At 47.0% G+C, this 13,409-nt stretch overlaps 1 protein-coding gene across 1 annotated transcript in view; it reads left to right on the top strand.

The window, feature by feature from the left end:
• Positions 1–13,409, top strand: part of TAF5 (TATA-box binding protein associated factor 5) — a 173,172-nt gene that overhangs the window by 100,967 nt on the left and 58,796 nt on the right. Inside the window, exons 8-9 of the mRNA XM_069242226.1 lie at positions 11,350–11,470; positions 11,928–12,057. Of these exons, the coding sequence (XP_069098327.1) occupies positions 11,350–11,470; positions 11,928–12,057 (251 nt within the window). The remainder of the gene's footprint in view (positions 1–11,349; positions 11,471–11,927; positions 12,058–13,409) is intronic.

The following is a 13,409-nucleotide window of genomic DNA, read 5'->3' as shown; positions in this document are numbered from 1 at the left end:
AGCCAATAGGTTTTTGTATAGAAAAATATCTTTTCTTAGTTTATTTTAAGAACCACAGGTTCAAATTCTACATGTAATATCTCGATCGAAAGGTATTGCAGGTAAGTACTTTAGGAACTTTAAATCATAAACATTGCATGTATACTTTTCAAGTTATTGACAAATAGCTGTTTTAAAAGTGGACACAGTGCAATTTTCACAGCTCCTAGGGGAGGTAAGTATTTGTTAGTTTTACCAGGTAAGTAAGACACTTACAGGGTTCAGTTCTTGGTCCAGGGTAGCCCACCGTTGGGGGTTCAGAGCAACCCCAAAGTCACCACACCAGCAGCTCAGGGCCGGTCAGGTGCAGAGTTCAAAGTGGTGCCCAAAACACATAGGCTAGAATGGAGAGAAGGGGGTGCCCCGGTTCCGGTCTGCTTGCAGGTAAGCACCCGCGTCTTCGGAGGGCAGACCAGGGGGGTTTTGTAGGGCACCGGGGGGGACACAAGCCCACACAGAAATTTCACCCTCAGCAGCGCGGGGGCGGCCGGGTGCCGTGTAGAAGCAAGCGTCGGGTTCGCAATGTTAGTCTATGAGAGATCTCGGGATCTCTTCAGCGCTGCAGGCAGGCAAGGGGGGGGTTCCTCGGGGAAACCTCCACTTGGGCAAGGGAGAGGGACTCCTGGGGGTCACTTCTCCAGTGAAAGTCCGGTCCTTCAGGTCCTGGGGGCTGCGGGTGCAGGGTCTCTCCCAGGCGTCGGGATTTTGGATTCAAAGAGTCGCGGTCAGGGGAAGCCTCGGGATTCCCTCTGCAGGCGGCGCTGTGGGAGCTCAGGGGGGACAGGTTTTGGTACTCACAGTATCAGAGTAGTCCTGGGGTCCCTCCTGAGGTGTTGGATCTCCACCAGCCGAGTCGGGGTCGCCGGGTGCAGTGTTGCAAGTCTCACGCTTCTTGCGGGGAGCTTGCAGGGTTCTTTCAAGGCTGCTGGAAACAAAGTTGCAGCCTTTCTTGGAGCAGGTCCGCTGTCCTCGGGAGTTTCTTGTCTTTTCGAAGCAGGGGCAGTCCTCAGAGGATGTCGAGGTCGCTGGTCCCTTTGGAAGGCGTCGCTGGAGCAGGATCTTTGGAAGGCAGGAGACAGGCCGGTGAGTTTCTGGAGCCAAGGCAGTTGTCGTCTTCTGGTTTTCCTCTGCAGGGGTTTTCAGCTAGGCAGTCCTTCTTCTTGTAATTGCAGGAATCTAATTTTCTAGGGTTCAGGGTAGCCCTTAAATACTAAATTTAAGGGCGTGTTTAGGTCTGGGGGGTTAGTAGCCAATGGCTACTAGCCCTGAGGGTGGGTACACCCTCTTTGTGCCTCCTCCCAAGGGGAGGGGGTCACAATCCTAACCCTATTGGGGGAATCCTCCATCTGCAAGATGGAGGATTTCTAAAAGTCAGAGTCACCTCAGCTCAGGACACCTTAGGGGTTGTCCTGCCTGGCCAGTGACTCCTCCTTGTTGCTTTCTTTGTTCCCTCCAGCCTTGCCGCCAAAAGTGGGGGCCGTGGCCGGAGGGGGCGGGCAACTCCACTAAGCTGGAGTGCCCTGCTGGGCTGTGACAAAGGGGTGAGCCTTTGAGGCTCACCGCCAGGTGTCACAGCTCCTGCCTGGGGGAGGTGTTAGCATCTCCACCCAGTGCAGGCTTTGTTACTGGCCTCAGAGTGACAAAGGCACTCTCCCCATGGGGCCAGCAACATGTCTCTGGTGTGGCAGGCTGCTGGAACTAGTCAGCCTACACAGACAGTCGGTTAAGTTTCAGGGGGCACCTCTAAGGTGCCCTCTGTGGTGTATTTTACAATAAAATGTACACTGGCATCAGTGTGCATTTATTGTGCTGAGAAGTTTGATACCAAACTTCCCAGTTTTCAGTGTAGCCATTATGGTGCTGTGGAGTTCGTGTTTGACAGACTCCCAGACCATATACTCTTATGGCTACCCTGCACTTACAATGTCTAAGGTTTTGTTTAGACACTGTAGGGGTACCATGCTCATGCACTGGTACCCTCACCTATGGTGTAGTGCACCCTGCCTTAGGGCTGTAAGGCCTGCTAGAGGGGTGTCTTACCTATACTGCATAGGCAGTGAGAGGCTGGCATGGCACCCTGAGGGGAGTGCCATGTCGACTTACTCGTTTTGTCCTCACTAGCACACACAAGCTGGCAAGCAGTGTGTCTGTGCTGAGTGAGAGGTCTCCAGGGTGGCATAAGACATGCTGCAGCCCTTAGAGACCTTCCTTGGCATCAGGGCCCTTGGTACTAGAAGTACCAGTTACAAGGGACTTATCTGGATGCCAGGGTCTGCCAATTGTGGATACAAAAGTACAGGTTAGGGAAAGAACACTGGTGCTGTTGGCTGGTTAGCAGGCCTCAGCACACTTTCAATTGTAAACATAGCATCAGCAAAGGCAAAAAGTCAGGGGGCAACCATGCCAAGGAGGCATTTCCTTACACAACCCCCCCCCAAACGAAAGAGGATGAGACTAACCTTTCCCAAGAGAGTCTTCATTTTCTAAGTGGAAGAACCTGGAAAGGCCATCTGCATTGGCATGGGCAGTCCCAGGTCTGTGTTCCACTATAAAGTCCATTCCCTGTAGGGAGATGGACCACCTCAACAGTTTAGGATTTTCACCTTTCATTTGCATCAGCCATTTGAGAGGTCTGTGGTCAGTTTGAACTAGGAAGTGAGTCCCAAAGAGGTATGGTCTCAGCTTCTTCAGGGACCAAACCACAGCAAAGGCCTCCCTCTCAATGGCACTCCAACGCTGCTCCCTGGGGAGTAACCTCCTGCTAATGAAAGCAACAGGCTGGTCAAGGCCATCATCATTTGTTTGGGACAAAACTGCCCCTATCCCATGTTCAGAGGCATCAGTCTGCACAATGAACTGCTTAGAATAATCTGGAGCTTTTAGAACTGGTGCTGAGCACATTGCCTGTTTCAGGGTGTCAAAGGCCTGTTGGCATTCCACAGTCCAGTTCACTTTCTTGGGCATTTTCTTGGAGGTGAGTTCAGTGAGGGCTGTCACAATGGATCCATATCCCTTCACAAACCTCCTGTAATACCCAGTCAAGCCAAGGAATGCCCTGACTTGAGTCTGGGTTTTTGGAGCTACCCAGTCCAGAATAGTCTGGATCTTGGGTTGGAGTGGCTGAACTTGGCCTCCACCTACAAGGTGGCCCAAGTAAACCACAGTTCCCTGCCCTATCTGGCATTTGGATGCCTTGATAGAGAGGCCTGCAGATTGCAGAGCCTTCAAAACATTCTTCAGGTGGACCAGGTGATCCGGCCAGGTGGAGCTAAAGACAGCAATATCATCAAGATAAGCTGTGCTAAAGGACTCCAAGCCAGCAAGGACTTGATTCACCAACCTTTGGAAGGTGGCAGGGGCATTCTTTAAACCAAAGGGCATAACAGTAAACTGATAATGCCCATCAGGTGTGGAGAATGCTGTTTTCTCTCTTGCTCCAGGTGCCATTTTTATTTGCCAGTACCCTGCTGTCAAGTCAAAGGTACTTAAGAATTTGGCAACACCTAATTTATCTATGAGCTCATCAGCTCTTGGAATTGGATGAGCATCTGTCTTGGTGACAGAATTGAGCCCTCTGTAGTCCACACAAAACCTCATCTCTTTCTTTCCATCTTTGGTGTGAGGTTTGGGGACTAAGACCACTGGGCTAGCCCAGGGGCTGTCAGAGCGCTCAATTACTCCCAATTCCAGCATCTTGTGGACTTCCACCTTGATGCTTTCCTTAACATGGTCAGATTGTCTAAAGATTTTGTTCTTGACAGGCATGCTGTCTCCTGTGTCCACATCATGGGTACACAGGTGTGTCTGACCAGAGGTTAAGGAGAAGAGTTCAGGAAACTGTTGTAGGACTCTCCTACAATCAGCTTGCTGTTGGCCAGAGAGGGTGTCTGAGTAGATCACTCCATCTACTGTGCCATCTTTTGGGTCTGATGACAGAAGATCAGGGAGAGGTTCACTCTCTGCCTCCTGATCCTCATCTGTTACCATCAACAGATTCACATCAGCCCTGTCATGGAAGAGCTTAAGGCGGTTCACATGGATCACCCTCTTGGGGCTCCTGCTTGTGCCCAGGTCCACCAGGTAGGTGACCTGACTCTTCCTTTCTAGTACTGGGTAAGGGCCACTCCATTTGTCCTGGAGTGCCCTGGGAGCCACAGGCTCCAGAACCCAGACTTTCTGCCCTGGTTGGAACTCAACCAGTGCAGCCTTTTGGTCATACCAAAACTTCTGGAGCTGTTGGCTGGCCTCAAGGTTTTTGGTTGCCTTTTCCATGTACTCTGCCATTCTAGAGCGAAGGCCAAGTACATAGTCCACTATGTCTTGTTTAGGCTCATGGAGAGGTCTCTCCCAGCCTTCTTTAACAAGAGCAAGTGGTCCCCTTACAGGATGACCAAACAGAAGTTCAAAGGGTGAGAATCCTACTCCCTTCTGTGGCACCTCTCTGTAAGCGAAAAGCAGACATGGCAAGAGGACATCCCATCTCCTTTTGAGTTTTTCTGGGAGCCCCATGATCATGCCCTTTAATGTCTTGTTGAATCTCTCAACTAAGCCATTAGTTTGTGGATGGTAAGGTGTAGTGAATTTATAAGTCACTCCACACTCATTCCACATGTGTTTCAGGTATGCTGACATGAAGTTGGTACCTCTGTCAGACACCACCTCCTTAGGGAAACCCACTCTGGTAAAGATACCAAGGAGGGCCTTGGCTACTGCAGGGGCAGTAGTCGACCTAAGGGGAATAGCTTCAGGATACCTGGTAGCATGATCCACTACTACCAGGATATACATATTTCCTGAGGCTGTGGGAGGTTCCAGTGGACCAACTATGTCCACACCCACTCTTTCAAAGGGGACCCCCACCACTGGAAGTGGAATGAGGGGGGCCTTTGGGTGCCCACCTGTCTTACCACTGGCTTGACAGGTGGGGCAGGAGAGGCAAAACTCCTTAACCATGTTGGACATATTGGGCCAGTAGAAGTGGTTGACTAACCTCTCCCACGTCTTGGTTTGTCCCAAATGTCCAGCAAGGGGAATGTCATGGGCCAATGTTAGGATGAACTCTCTGAACAGCTGAGGCACTACCACTCTCCTAGTGGCACCAGGTTTGGGGTCTCTGGCCTCAGTGTACAGGAGTCCATCTTCCCAATAGACCCTATGTGTTCCATTTTTCTTGCCCTTGGACTCTTCAGCAGCTTGCTGCCTAAGGCCTTCAAGAGAGGGACAGGTCTCTTGTCCCTTACACAGCTCCTCCCTTGAGGGTCCCCCTGGGCCTAAGAGCTCAACCTGATAAGGTTCAAGCCCCAAAGGCTCAGTTCCCTCAGAGGGCAGAACTTCTTCCTGAGAAGAGAGGTTCCCTTTCTTTTGCTGTGTTGCAGTTGGTTTCCCAACTGACTTTCCTGGTCTCTTGGTAGGCTGGGCCATTTTTCCAGACTCCAGCTCTACTTTTTCACCCTGTGCCTTGCACTGTGCTCTCGTTTTCACACACACCAGTTCAGGGATACCCAGCATTGCTGCATGGGTTTTTAGTTCTACCTCAGCCCATGCTGAGGACTCCAGGTCATTTCCAAGCAGACAGTCCACTGGGATATTTGAGGAGACCACCACCTGTTTCAGGCCATTGACCCCTCCCCATTCTAAAGTAACCATTGCCATGGGATGTACTTTTCTCTGATTGTCAGCGTTGGTGACTGTGTAAGTTTTTCCAGTCAGGTATTGGCCAGGGGAAACCAGTTTCTCTGTCACCATGGTGACACTGGCACCTGTATCCCTCAGGCCCTCTATTCTAGTCCCATTAATTAAGAGTTGCTGTCTGTATTTTTGCATGTTAGGCGGCCAGACAGCTAGTGTGGCTAAATCCACCCCACCCTCAGAAACTAGAGTAGCTTCAGTGTGGACCCTGATTTGCTCTGGGCACACTGTTGATCCCACTTGGAGACTAGCCATACCAGTGTTACCTGGATGGGAGTTTGGAGTGGAACCTTTCTTGGGACAGGCCTTGTCTCCAGTTTGGTGTCCATGCTGTTTACAGCTATGACACCAGGCCTTTTTGGGATCAAAGTTTTTACCCTTGTACCCATTGTTTTGTGAAGAGGCTCTGGGCCCACCCTCCTGTGCAGGTTTTTGGGGGCCTGTAGAAGACTCTTTACTATTTTTAGTTTTGGTTGTCTCATCACCCTTCCCCTGGGGAGTCTTTGTGACCCCTTTCTTTTGGTCACCCCCTGTTGAAGTCTTGGACACCCTTGTCTTGACCCAATGGTCCGCCTTCTTTCCCAATTCTTGGGGAGAAATTGGTCCTAGGTCTACCAGATGCTGATGCAGTTTATCATTGAAACAATTACTTAACAGGTGTTCTTTCACAAATAGATTGTACAGCCCATCATAATTACTTACACCACTGCCTTGAATCCAACCATCTAGTGTTTTCACTGAGTAGTCTACAAAGTCAACCCAGGTCTGGCTCGAGGATTTTTGAGCCCCCCTGAATCTAATCCTATACTCCTCAGTGGAGAATCCAAAGCCCTCAATCAGGGTACCCTTCATGAGGTCATAAGATTCTGCATCTTGTCCAGAGAGTGTGAGGAGTCTATCCCTACACTTTCCTGTGAACATTTCCCAAAGGAGAGCACCCCAGTGAGATCTGTTCACTTTTCTGGTTACACAAGCCCTCTCAAAAGCTGTGAACCATTTGGTGATGTCATCACCATCTTCATATTTAGTTACAATCCCTTTAGGGATTTTCAACATGTCAGGAGAATCTCTGACCCTATTTATGTTGCTGCCACCATTGATGGGTCCTAGGCCCATCTCTTGTCTTTCCCTCTCTATGGCTAGGATCTGTCTTTCCAAAGCCAATCTTTTGGCCATCCTGGCTAACTGGATGTCCTCTTCACTGGGGTTATCCTCAGTGATTTCAGAGGTGTTGGTCTCTCCTGTGAGGGAACCAGCATCTCTGACTATTATTTTTGGAGTCAGGGTTTGAGGGACCCTGTTCTCCCTAGATAGGACTGGTAGGGGGGAATTGTCCTCCAAGTCACTATCCTCTTCCTCTGAGTTGCCACCCTCAGAGGGGTTGGCCTTTTCAAACTCTGCCAAAAGCTCCTGGAGCTGTATTTTGGTAGGTTTGGGGCCCATTGTTATTTTCTTTATTTTACAGAGGGCCCTTAGCTCCCTCATCTTAAGATGGAGGTAAGGTGTGGTGTCGAGTTCCACCACAGTCACATCTGTGCTAGACATTTTGCTTCTAAAAGTTGGAATACTTTTTAAGACTCTACAACTGGTTCTAGAATCTAATTCAAACTTTTACAAACTTTTAAACTCTAAAAGAAATGCTAAACAGGATCTAACACAAGGCCCTAGCAGGTCTTTTAAGAATTTAGAAAACTTTTCAAATTGCAAAAATCAATTTCTAATGACAATTTTGGAATTTGTCGTGTGATCAGGTATTGGCTGAGTAGTCCAGCAAATGCAAAGTCTTGTACCCCACCGCTGATCCACCAATGTAGGAAGTTGGCTCTGTATGTGCTATTTCAAAGTAAGGAATAGCATGCACAGAGTCCAAGGGTTCCCCTTAGAGGTAAAATAGTGGTAAAAATAGGTAATACTAATGCTCTATTTTGTGGTAGTGTGGTCGAGCAGTAGGCTTATCCAAGGAGTAGTGTTAAGTATTTGTTGTACATACACATAGACAATAAATGAGGTACACACACTCAGAGACAAATCCAGCCAATAGGTTTTTGTATAGAAAAATATCTTTTCTTAGTTTATTTTAAGAACCACAGGTTCAAATTCTACATGTAATATCTCATTCGAAAGGTATTGCAGGTAAGTACTTTAGGAACTTTAAATCATAAAAATTGCATGTATACTTTTCAAGTTATTGACAAATAGCTGTTTTAAAAGTGGACACTTAGTGCAATTTTCACAGTTCCTAGGGGAGGTAAGTATTTGTTAGTTTTACCAGGTAAGTAAGACACTTACAGGGTTCAGTTCTTGGTCCAAGGTAGCCCACCGTTGGGGGTTCAGAGCAACCCCAAAGTCACCACACCAGCAGCTCAGGGCCGGTCAGGTGCAGAGTTCAAAGTGGTGCCCAAAACACATAGGCTAGAATGGAGAGAAGGGGGTGCCCCGGTTCCGGTCTGCTTGCAGGTAAGCACCCGCGTCTTCGGAGGGCAGACCAGGGGGGTTTTGTAGGGCACCGGGGGGGACACAAGCCCACACAGAAATTTCACCCTCAGCAGCGCGGGGGCGGCCGGGTGCCGTGTAGAAGCAAGCGTCGGGTTCGCAATGTTAGTCTATGAGAGATCTCGGGATCTCTTCAGCGCTGCAGGCAGGCAAGGGGGGGGTTCCTCGGGGAAACCTCCACTTGGGCAAGGGAGAGGGACTCCTGGGGGTCACTTCTCCAGTGAAAGTCCGGTCCTTCAGGTCCTGGGGGCTGCGGGTGCAGGGTCTCTCCCAGGCGTCGGGATTTTGGATTCAAAGAGTCGCGGTCAGGGGAAGCCTCGGGATTCCCTCTGCAGGCGGCGCTGTGGAGGCTCAGGGGGGACAGGTTTTGGTACTCACAGTATCAGAGTAGTCCTGGGGTCCCTCCTGAGGTGTTGGATCTCCACCAGCCGAGTCGGGGTCGCCGGGTGCAGTGTTGCAAGTCTCACGCTTCTTGCGGGGAGCTTGCAGGGTTCTTTCAAGGCTGCTGGAAACAAAGTTGCAGCCTTTCTTGGAGCAGGTCCGCTGTCCTCGGGAGTTTCTTGTCTTTTCGAAGCAGGGGCAGTCCTCAGAGGATGTCGAGGTCGCTGGTCCCTTTGGAAGGCGTCGCTGGAGCAGGATCTTTGGAAGGCAGGAGACAGGCCGGTGAGTTTCTGGAGCCAAGGCAGTTGTCGTCTTCTGGTTTTCCTCTGCAGGGGTTTTCAGCTAGGCAGTCCTTCTTCTTGTAGTTGCAGGAATCTAATTTTCTAGGGTTCAGGGTAGCCCTTAAATACTAAATTTAAGGGCGTGTTTAGGTCTGGGGGGTTAGTAGCCAATGGCTACTAGCCCTGAGGGTGGGTACACCCTCTTTGTGCCTCCTCCCAAGGGGAGGGGGTCACAATCCTAACCCTATTGGGGGAATCCTCCATCTGCAAGATGGAGGATTTCTAAAAGTCAGAGTCGCCTCAGCTCAGGACACCTTAGGGGTTGTCCTGCCTGGCCAGTGACTCCTCCTTGTTGCTTTCTTTGTTCCCTCCAGCCTTGCCGCCAAAAGTGGGGGCCGTGGCCGGAGGGGGCGGGCAACTCCACTAAGCTGGAGTGCCCTGCTGGGCTGTGACAAAGGGGTGAGCCTTTGAGGCTCACCGCCAGGTGTCACAGCTCCTGCCTGGGGGAGGTGTTAGCATCTCCACCCAGTGCAGGCTTTGTTACTGGCCTCAGAGTGACAAAGGCACTCTCCCCATGGGGCCAGCAACATGTCTCTGGTGTGGCAGGCTGCTGGAACTAGTCAGCCTACACAGACAGTCGGTTAAGTTTCAGGGGGCACCTCTAAGGTGCCCTCTGTGGTGTATTTTACAATAAAATGTACACTGGCATCAGTGTGCATTTATTGTGCTGAGAAGTTTGATACCAAACTTCCCAGTTTTCAGTGTAGCCATTATGGTGCTGTGGAGTTCGTGTTTGACAGACTCCCAGACCATATACTCTTATGGCTACCCTGCACTTACAATGTCTAAGGTTTTGTTTAGACACTGTAGGGGTACCATGCTCATGCACTGGTACCCTCACCTATGGTGTAGTGCACCCTGCCTTAGGGCTGTAAGGCCTGCTAGAGGGGTGTCTTACCTATACTGCATAGGCAGTGAGAGGCTGGCATGGCACCCTGAGGGGAGTGCCATGTCGACTTACTCGTTTTGTCCTCACTAGCACACACAAGCTGGCAAGCAGTGTGTCTGTGCTGAGTGAGAGGTCTCCATGGTGGCATAAGACATGCTGCAGCCCTTAGAGACCTTCCTTGGCATCAGGGCCCTTGGTACTAGAAGTACCAGTTACAAGGGACTTATCTGGATGCCAGGGTCTGCCAGTTGTGGATACAAAAGTACAGGTTAGGGAAAGAACACTGGTGCTGGGGCCTGGTTAGCAGGCCTCAGCACACTTTCAATTGTAAACATAGCATCAGCAAAGGCAAAAAGTCAGGGGGCAACCATGCCAAGGAGGCATTTCCTTACACTGTACATTGATTAATAGCTCCTTTGATGACTGGCTAGATTCATTCAAGCAAAATTAGAAGACATCCTTCTATCCTCGCCTCTCTGCTTTTAAGAAGTCCTTGACAATGTTTGTCATCAGTGGCAGAATGTCTATCTCACTTTGCAGGCACTTTGTTGGCACCTAGAATCCGAATTGATCAAATTAAAGACCCTGTGGGATGTACACAGCCTAGCTTTTCGTGCCCCCTTCACTTGCTAGACTTGTACTAGACTTTTAACCTCTATACCTTTAGTAGACACCCTTCCAAATGAACAACATAGGTGGGGGAGATCTATATCTTGTGTGTGGGCGCAACAACAAACTTAAGTTAGGTAATACACCTGTCTCTTTCTCCAGTAACCCACACCATATCCACCCACCTATGTTTTGAGTTTAACTATGCTTGTTTGCCTTTCAGTGCTGACAGATGTGAAAAACATTTTATCATGACTTACGCGTCGCTGTTCCAACTTCCAATACCTTGTTCAAAGAGTTCTCTTTTGAAGACCCTTTCCACCAAACCACAAAGCAATGTTTTTGGAGCAGTGCAGCTTCTGCCAGGCTTGCTGTGTCCACTCCATGGCTGGGCAGAGAGCATTGGCATTGTGAAAAATTAGTTGCATAGGATGCCAAAGTTTAAAGGTTCTTTGTACAGCATAATGAGTAACCGTAGCTTAATAGAGATGCTGTAGGTTATATTCTTCACCTTTCTGTGCTTAAATGTTCTTACATATAGAGTAGGTGTCCACCAGTGTTCGATAGCTGCTGCTCAGTTCTGATTGCCCAACATTCTCCACTTAAATGTTATTACATACAAATGTTTCACAGTATATTTAACATTCCACATTCTCTATTATTGCAAGCCATAATAAAAAGTACATATTAACACTGCTGCAGTAATATCAGCACCAGTTGATCAAAACACTTGCACCTTCTAGTTTTTTGGAAGCTTGGCATGATTTACTTTATTTTCAAACCTGTTATACCAGCGAACGTTTTCTATAATTTTCTAGCTGGCCATAAAATAATAATGCATTTAATCTGTTTGCTCTTTCTCCCTCTCTTTTTCTCTCTTTGCACATCTGTATCTCTCTGTCTCTGCAGGGTCTAACTGCTGTGGACATCACCGATGACTCCAGCCTAATGGCCGGAGGCTTTGCTGACTCAACTGTTCGTGTGTGGTCTGTGACCCCAAAGAAGCTACGCAGTGTAAAAAATGCACAAGGTAAAGTTAGGTGATTCTAACAAACCAGTTTCTTGGAGGCCGTTTTAAAGTGGTAATTATTAAGAGTACGTTATGCCAACCAGAAATGTATGAAAAGTAACTTCAGGCTTTCTATTGTTTTCGGAACTATGACTAACATTTTGAGAAGAGCACTGATATTTGAGCAACTATAACTTGATGATATGTGATGTGAAATGGTGTTATAATAGATATGAAGTAGGTGTACTACAAATGCAAATTAGGATGTATGCTTGAAACTGCAGCATTTTTATGGCTAAAGTTTCACTCAACCTTTTTTTTTATTTCTTTTTTAATTTATTTATGTATTTTTATTAATAATACTATAAAGTCAGAATGTCATTTAATGTTCTCCAGAGAAGCATCTGGTGGTTTAGCAGCTCTCTTTAGTTGTTTCTTGATGTGCAAGCTCTAAATTTGGAGGATTGGTGTTTTACAGATCTCAGCCTTATAGACAAAGAATCAGATGATGTATTAGAGAGAATAATGGATGAGAGGACAGCAAGTGAGTTGAAGATTTTACACGGCCACAGTGGTCCTGTTTATGGCACCAGCTTCAGTCCTGATAGGTAATTCTTAACTGGTAAATCAAATCTTTGTGCATAAGAATGAAATGCTTCTGACATCTGTGAAACTTTTATATCAAACATCACTAATGCTTTCCATAGTTACTTACTCGATGTGTATTTGAAGCTGACACTTACTCATACAAACTGGCTAGATTTATGTGCTGCTTTTAAAACATTTGTAGATTGGGTGATCATGTTTTATGGTATGCGTTTTAGCAGGCTGTGGATACTGCATTACTAAATGTGCTTCAAGTGGTTTGCATGATAGAATAAGGTTTGTGCAGTTTCAAACTACTTCACGCTGTTCTTGAAATAGTCTCAAAAGAAGAACTTTGAATCCTTTCAGTTGTACTGGAAGGTTTTGAATCAAGTTTGTTAGTAACAGTTTCTGAGGTATTAAGACAATGAAGATGGAGGAGCATAAAGGCGAGTGAGTTTACTGGACTTTCTTGAGTAAATGTGGGTTCAGCTTAATATTGTTTGTGCCTCCACATTGCAGTTGAATATTCAGACAGTCTTTGCACAGCACCTTCAGGGATATCATTTAAACATATGTAAACAAGCTAGAGGCTTGCAATGAGTGTGTACCTATAATCAAGGCATGTAGAAAAAGGGACTCGGCCCCTCACATCAAAAGAGCAAAATTATGTTAAGGCACTTAGAGAAAACACATTAAAATTAGAGGTTTTTAGGATACAAAACTTCCAAAATTAGCAACATTGTACAGTGGCTTTCTTTTAAGTTTCCATGCACAAGACAGAAACGCTCATTTATTATCATGCAAAATAATTTATTGCACTAAGCTAAAGATTTCAGTATGTTCATCTGCCATCTCAGATGGCATATGTAATAATAGCGCCTTGCTGAAACAGATAATGCACTAACTTGCTATATTTATTTGTGTGATAAGAGCCAACTGACGGCCTGCATTGCCATTCAGATAACTTGGATCAATGACAGAATATTGTTGGAACCAAAAATATTGTGTGGACAGAATATTGTGTCAAAAATATTGAGGCCCAAAATACCGAGAAGTTAAATCCAAAAAGGCAAGTGTAGATTTACAATTCTTATTTCCACATCTTTGTATCTTGAATATATTTATTTATTTAAGGTAGATACAGTTGAAGTTATTTATAGTAAAACTTTGCTTACCTTTAGAAACTTAATTTCACAATATTTTTGTCCTTGATATTCTAGACACAACATTTTTTCTTGTGATATTTTTGGTTCCAATAGCCTGTCTTAACACCAAATAACTATAAAGTAACACAAGCCATCATGTCATCAACACGGGGACAGCCAGCTCATCAGGCAGATTAATACTGTAGTTGCATACCAGTAAAGACGTA

This window comes from Pleurodeles waltl, chromosome 6 (genome assembly GCF_031143425.1).
Source record: "Pleurodeles waltl isolate 20211129_DDA chromosome 6, aPleWal1.hap1.20221129, whole genome shotgun sequence".
NCBI lineage: Eukaryota > Metazoa > Chordata > Amphibia > Caudata > Salamandridae > Pleurodeles > Pleurodeles waltl.
This window is presented reverse-complemented; position numbering and strand designations above follow the sequence as displayed.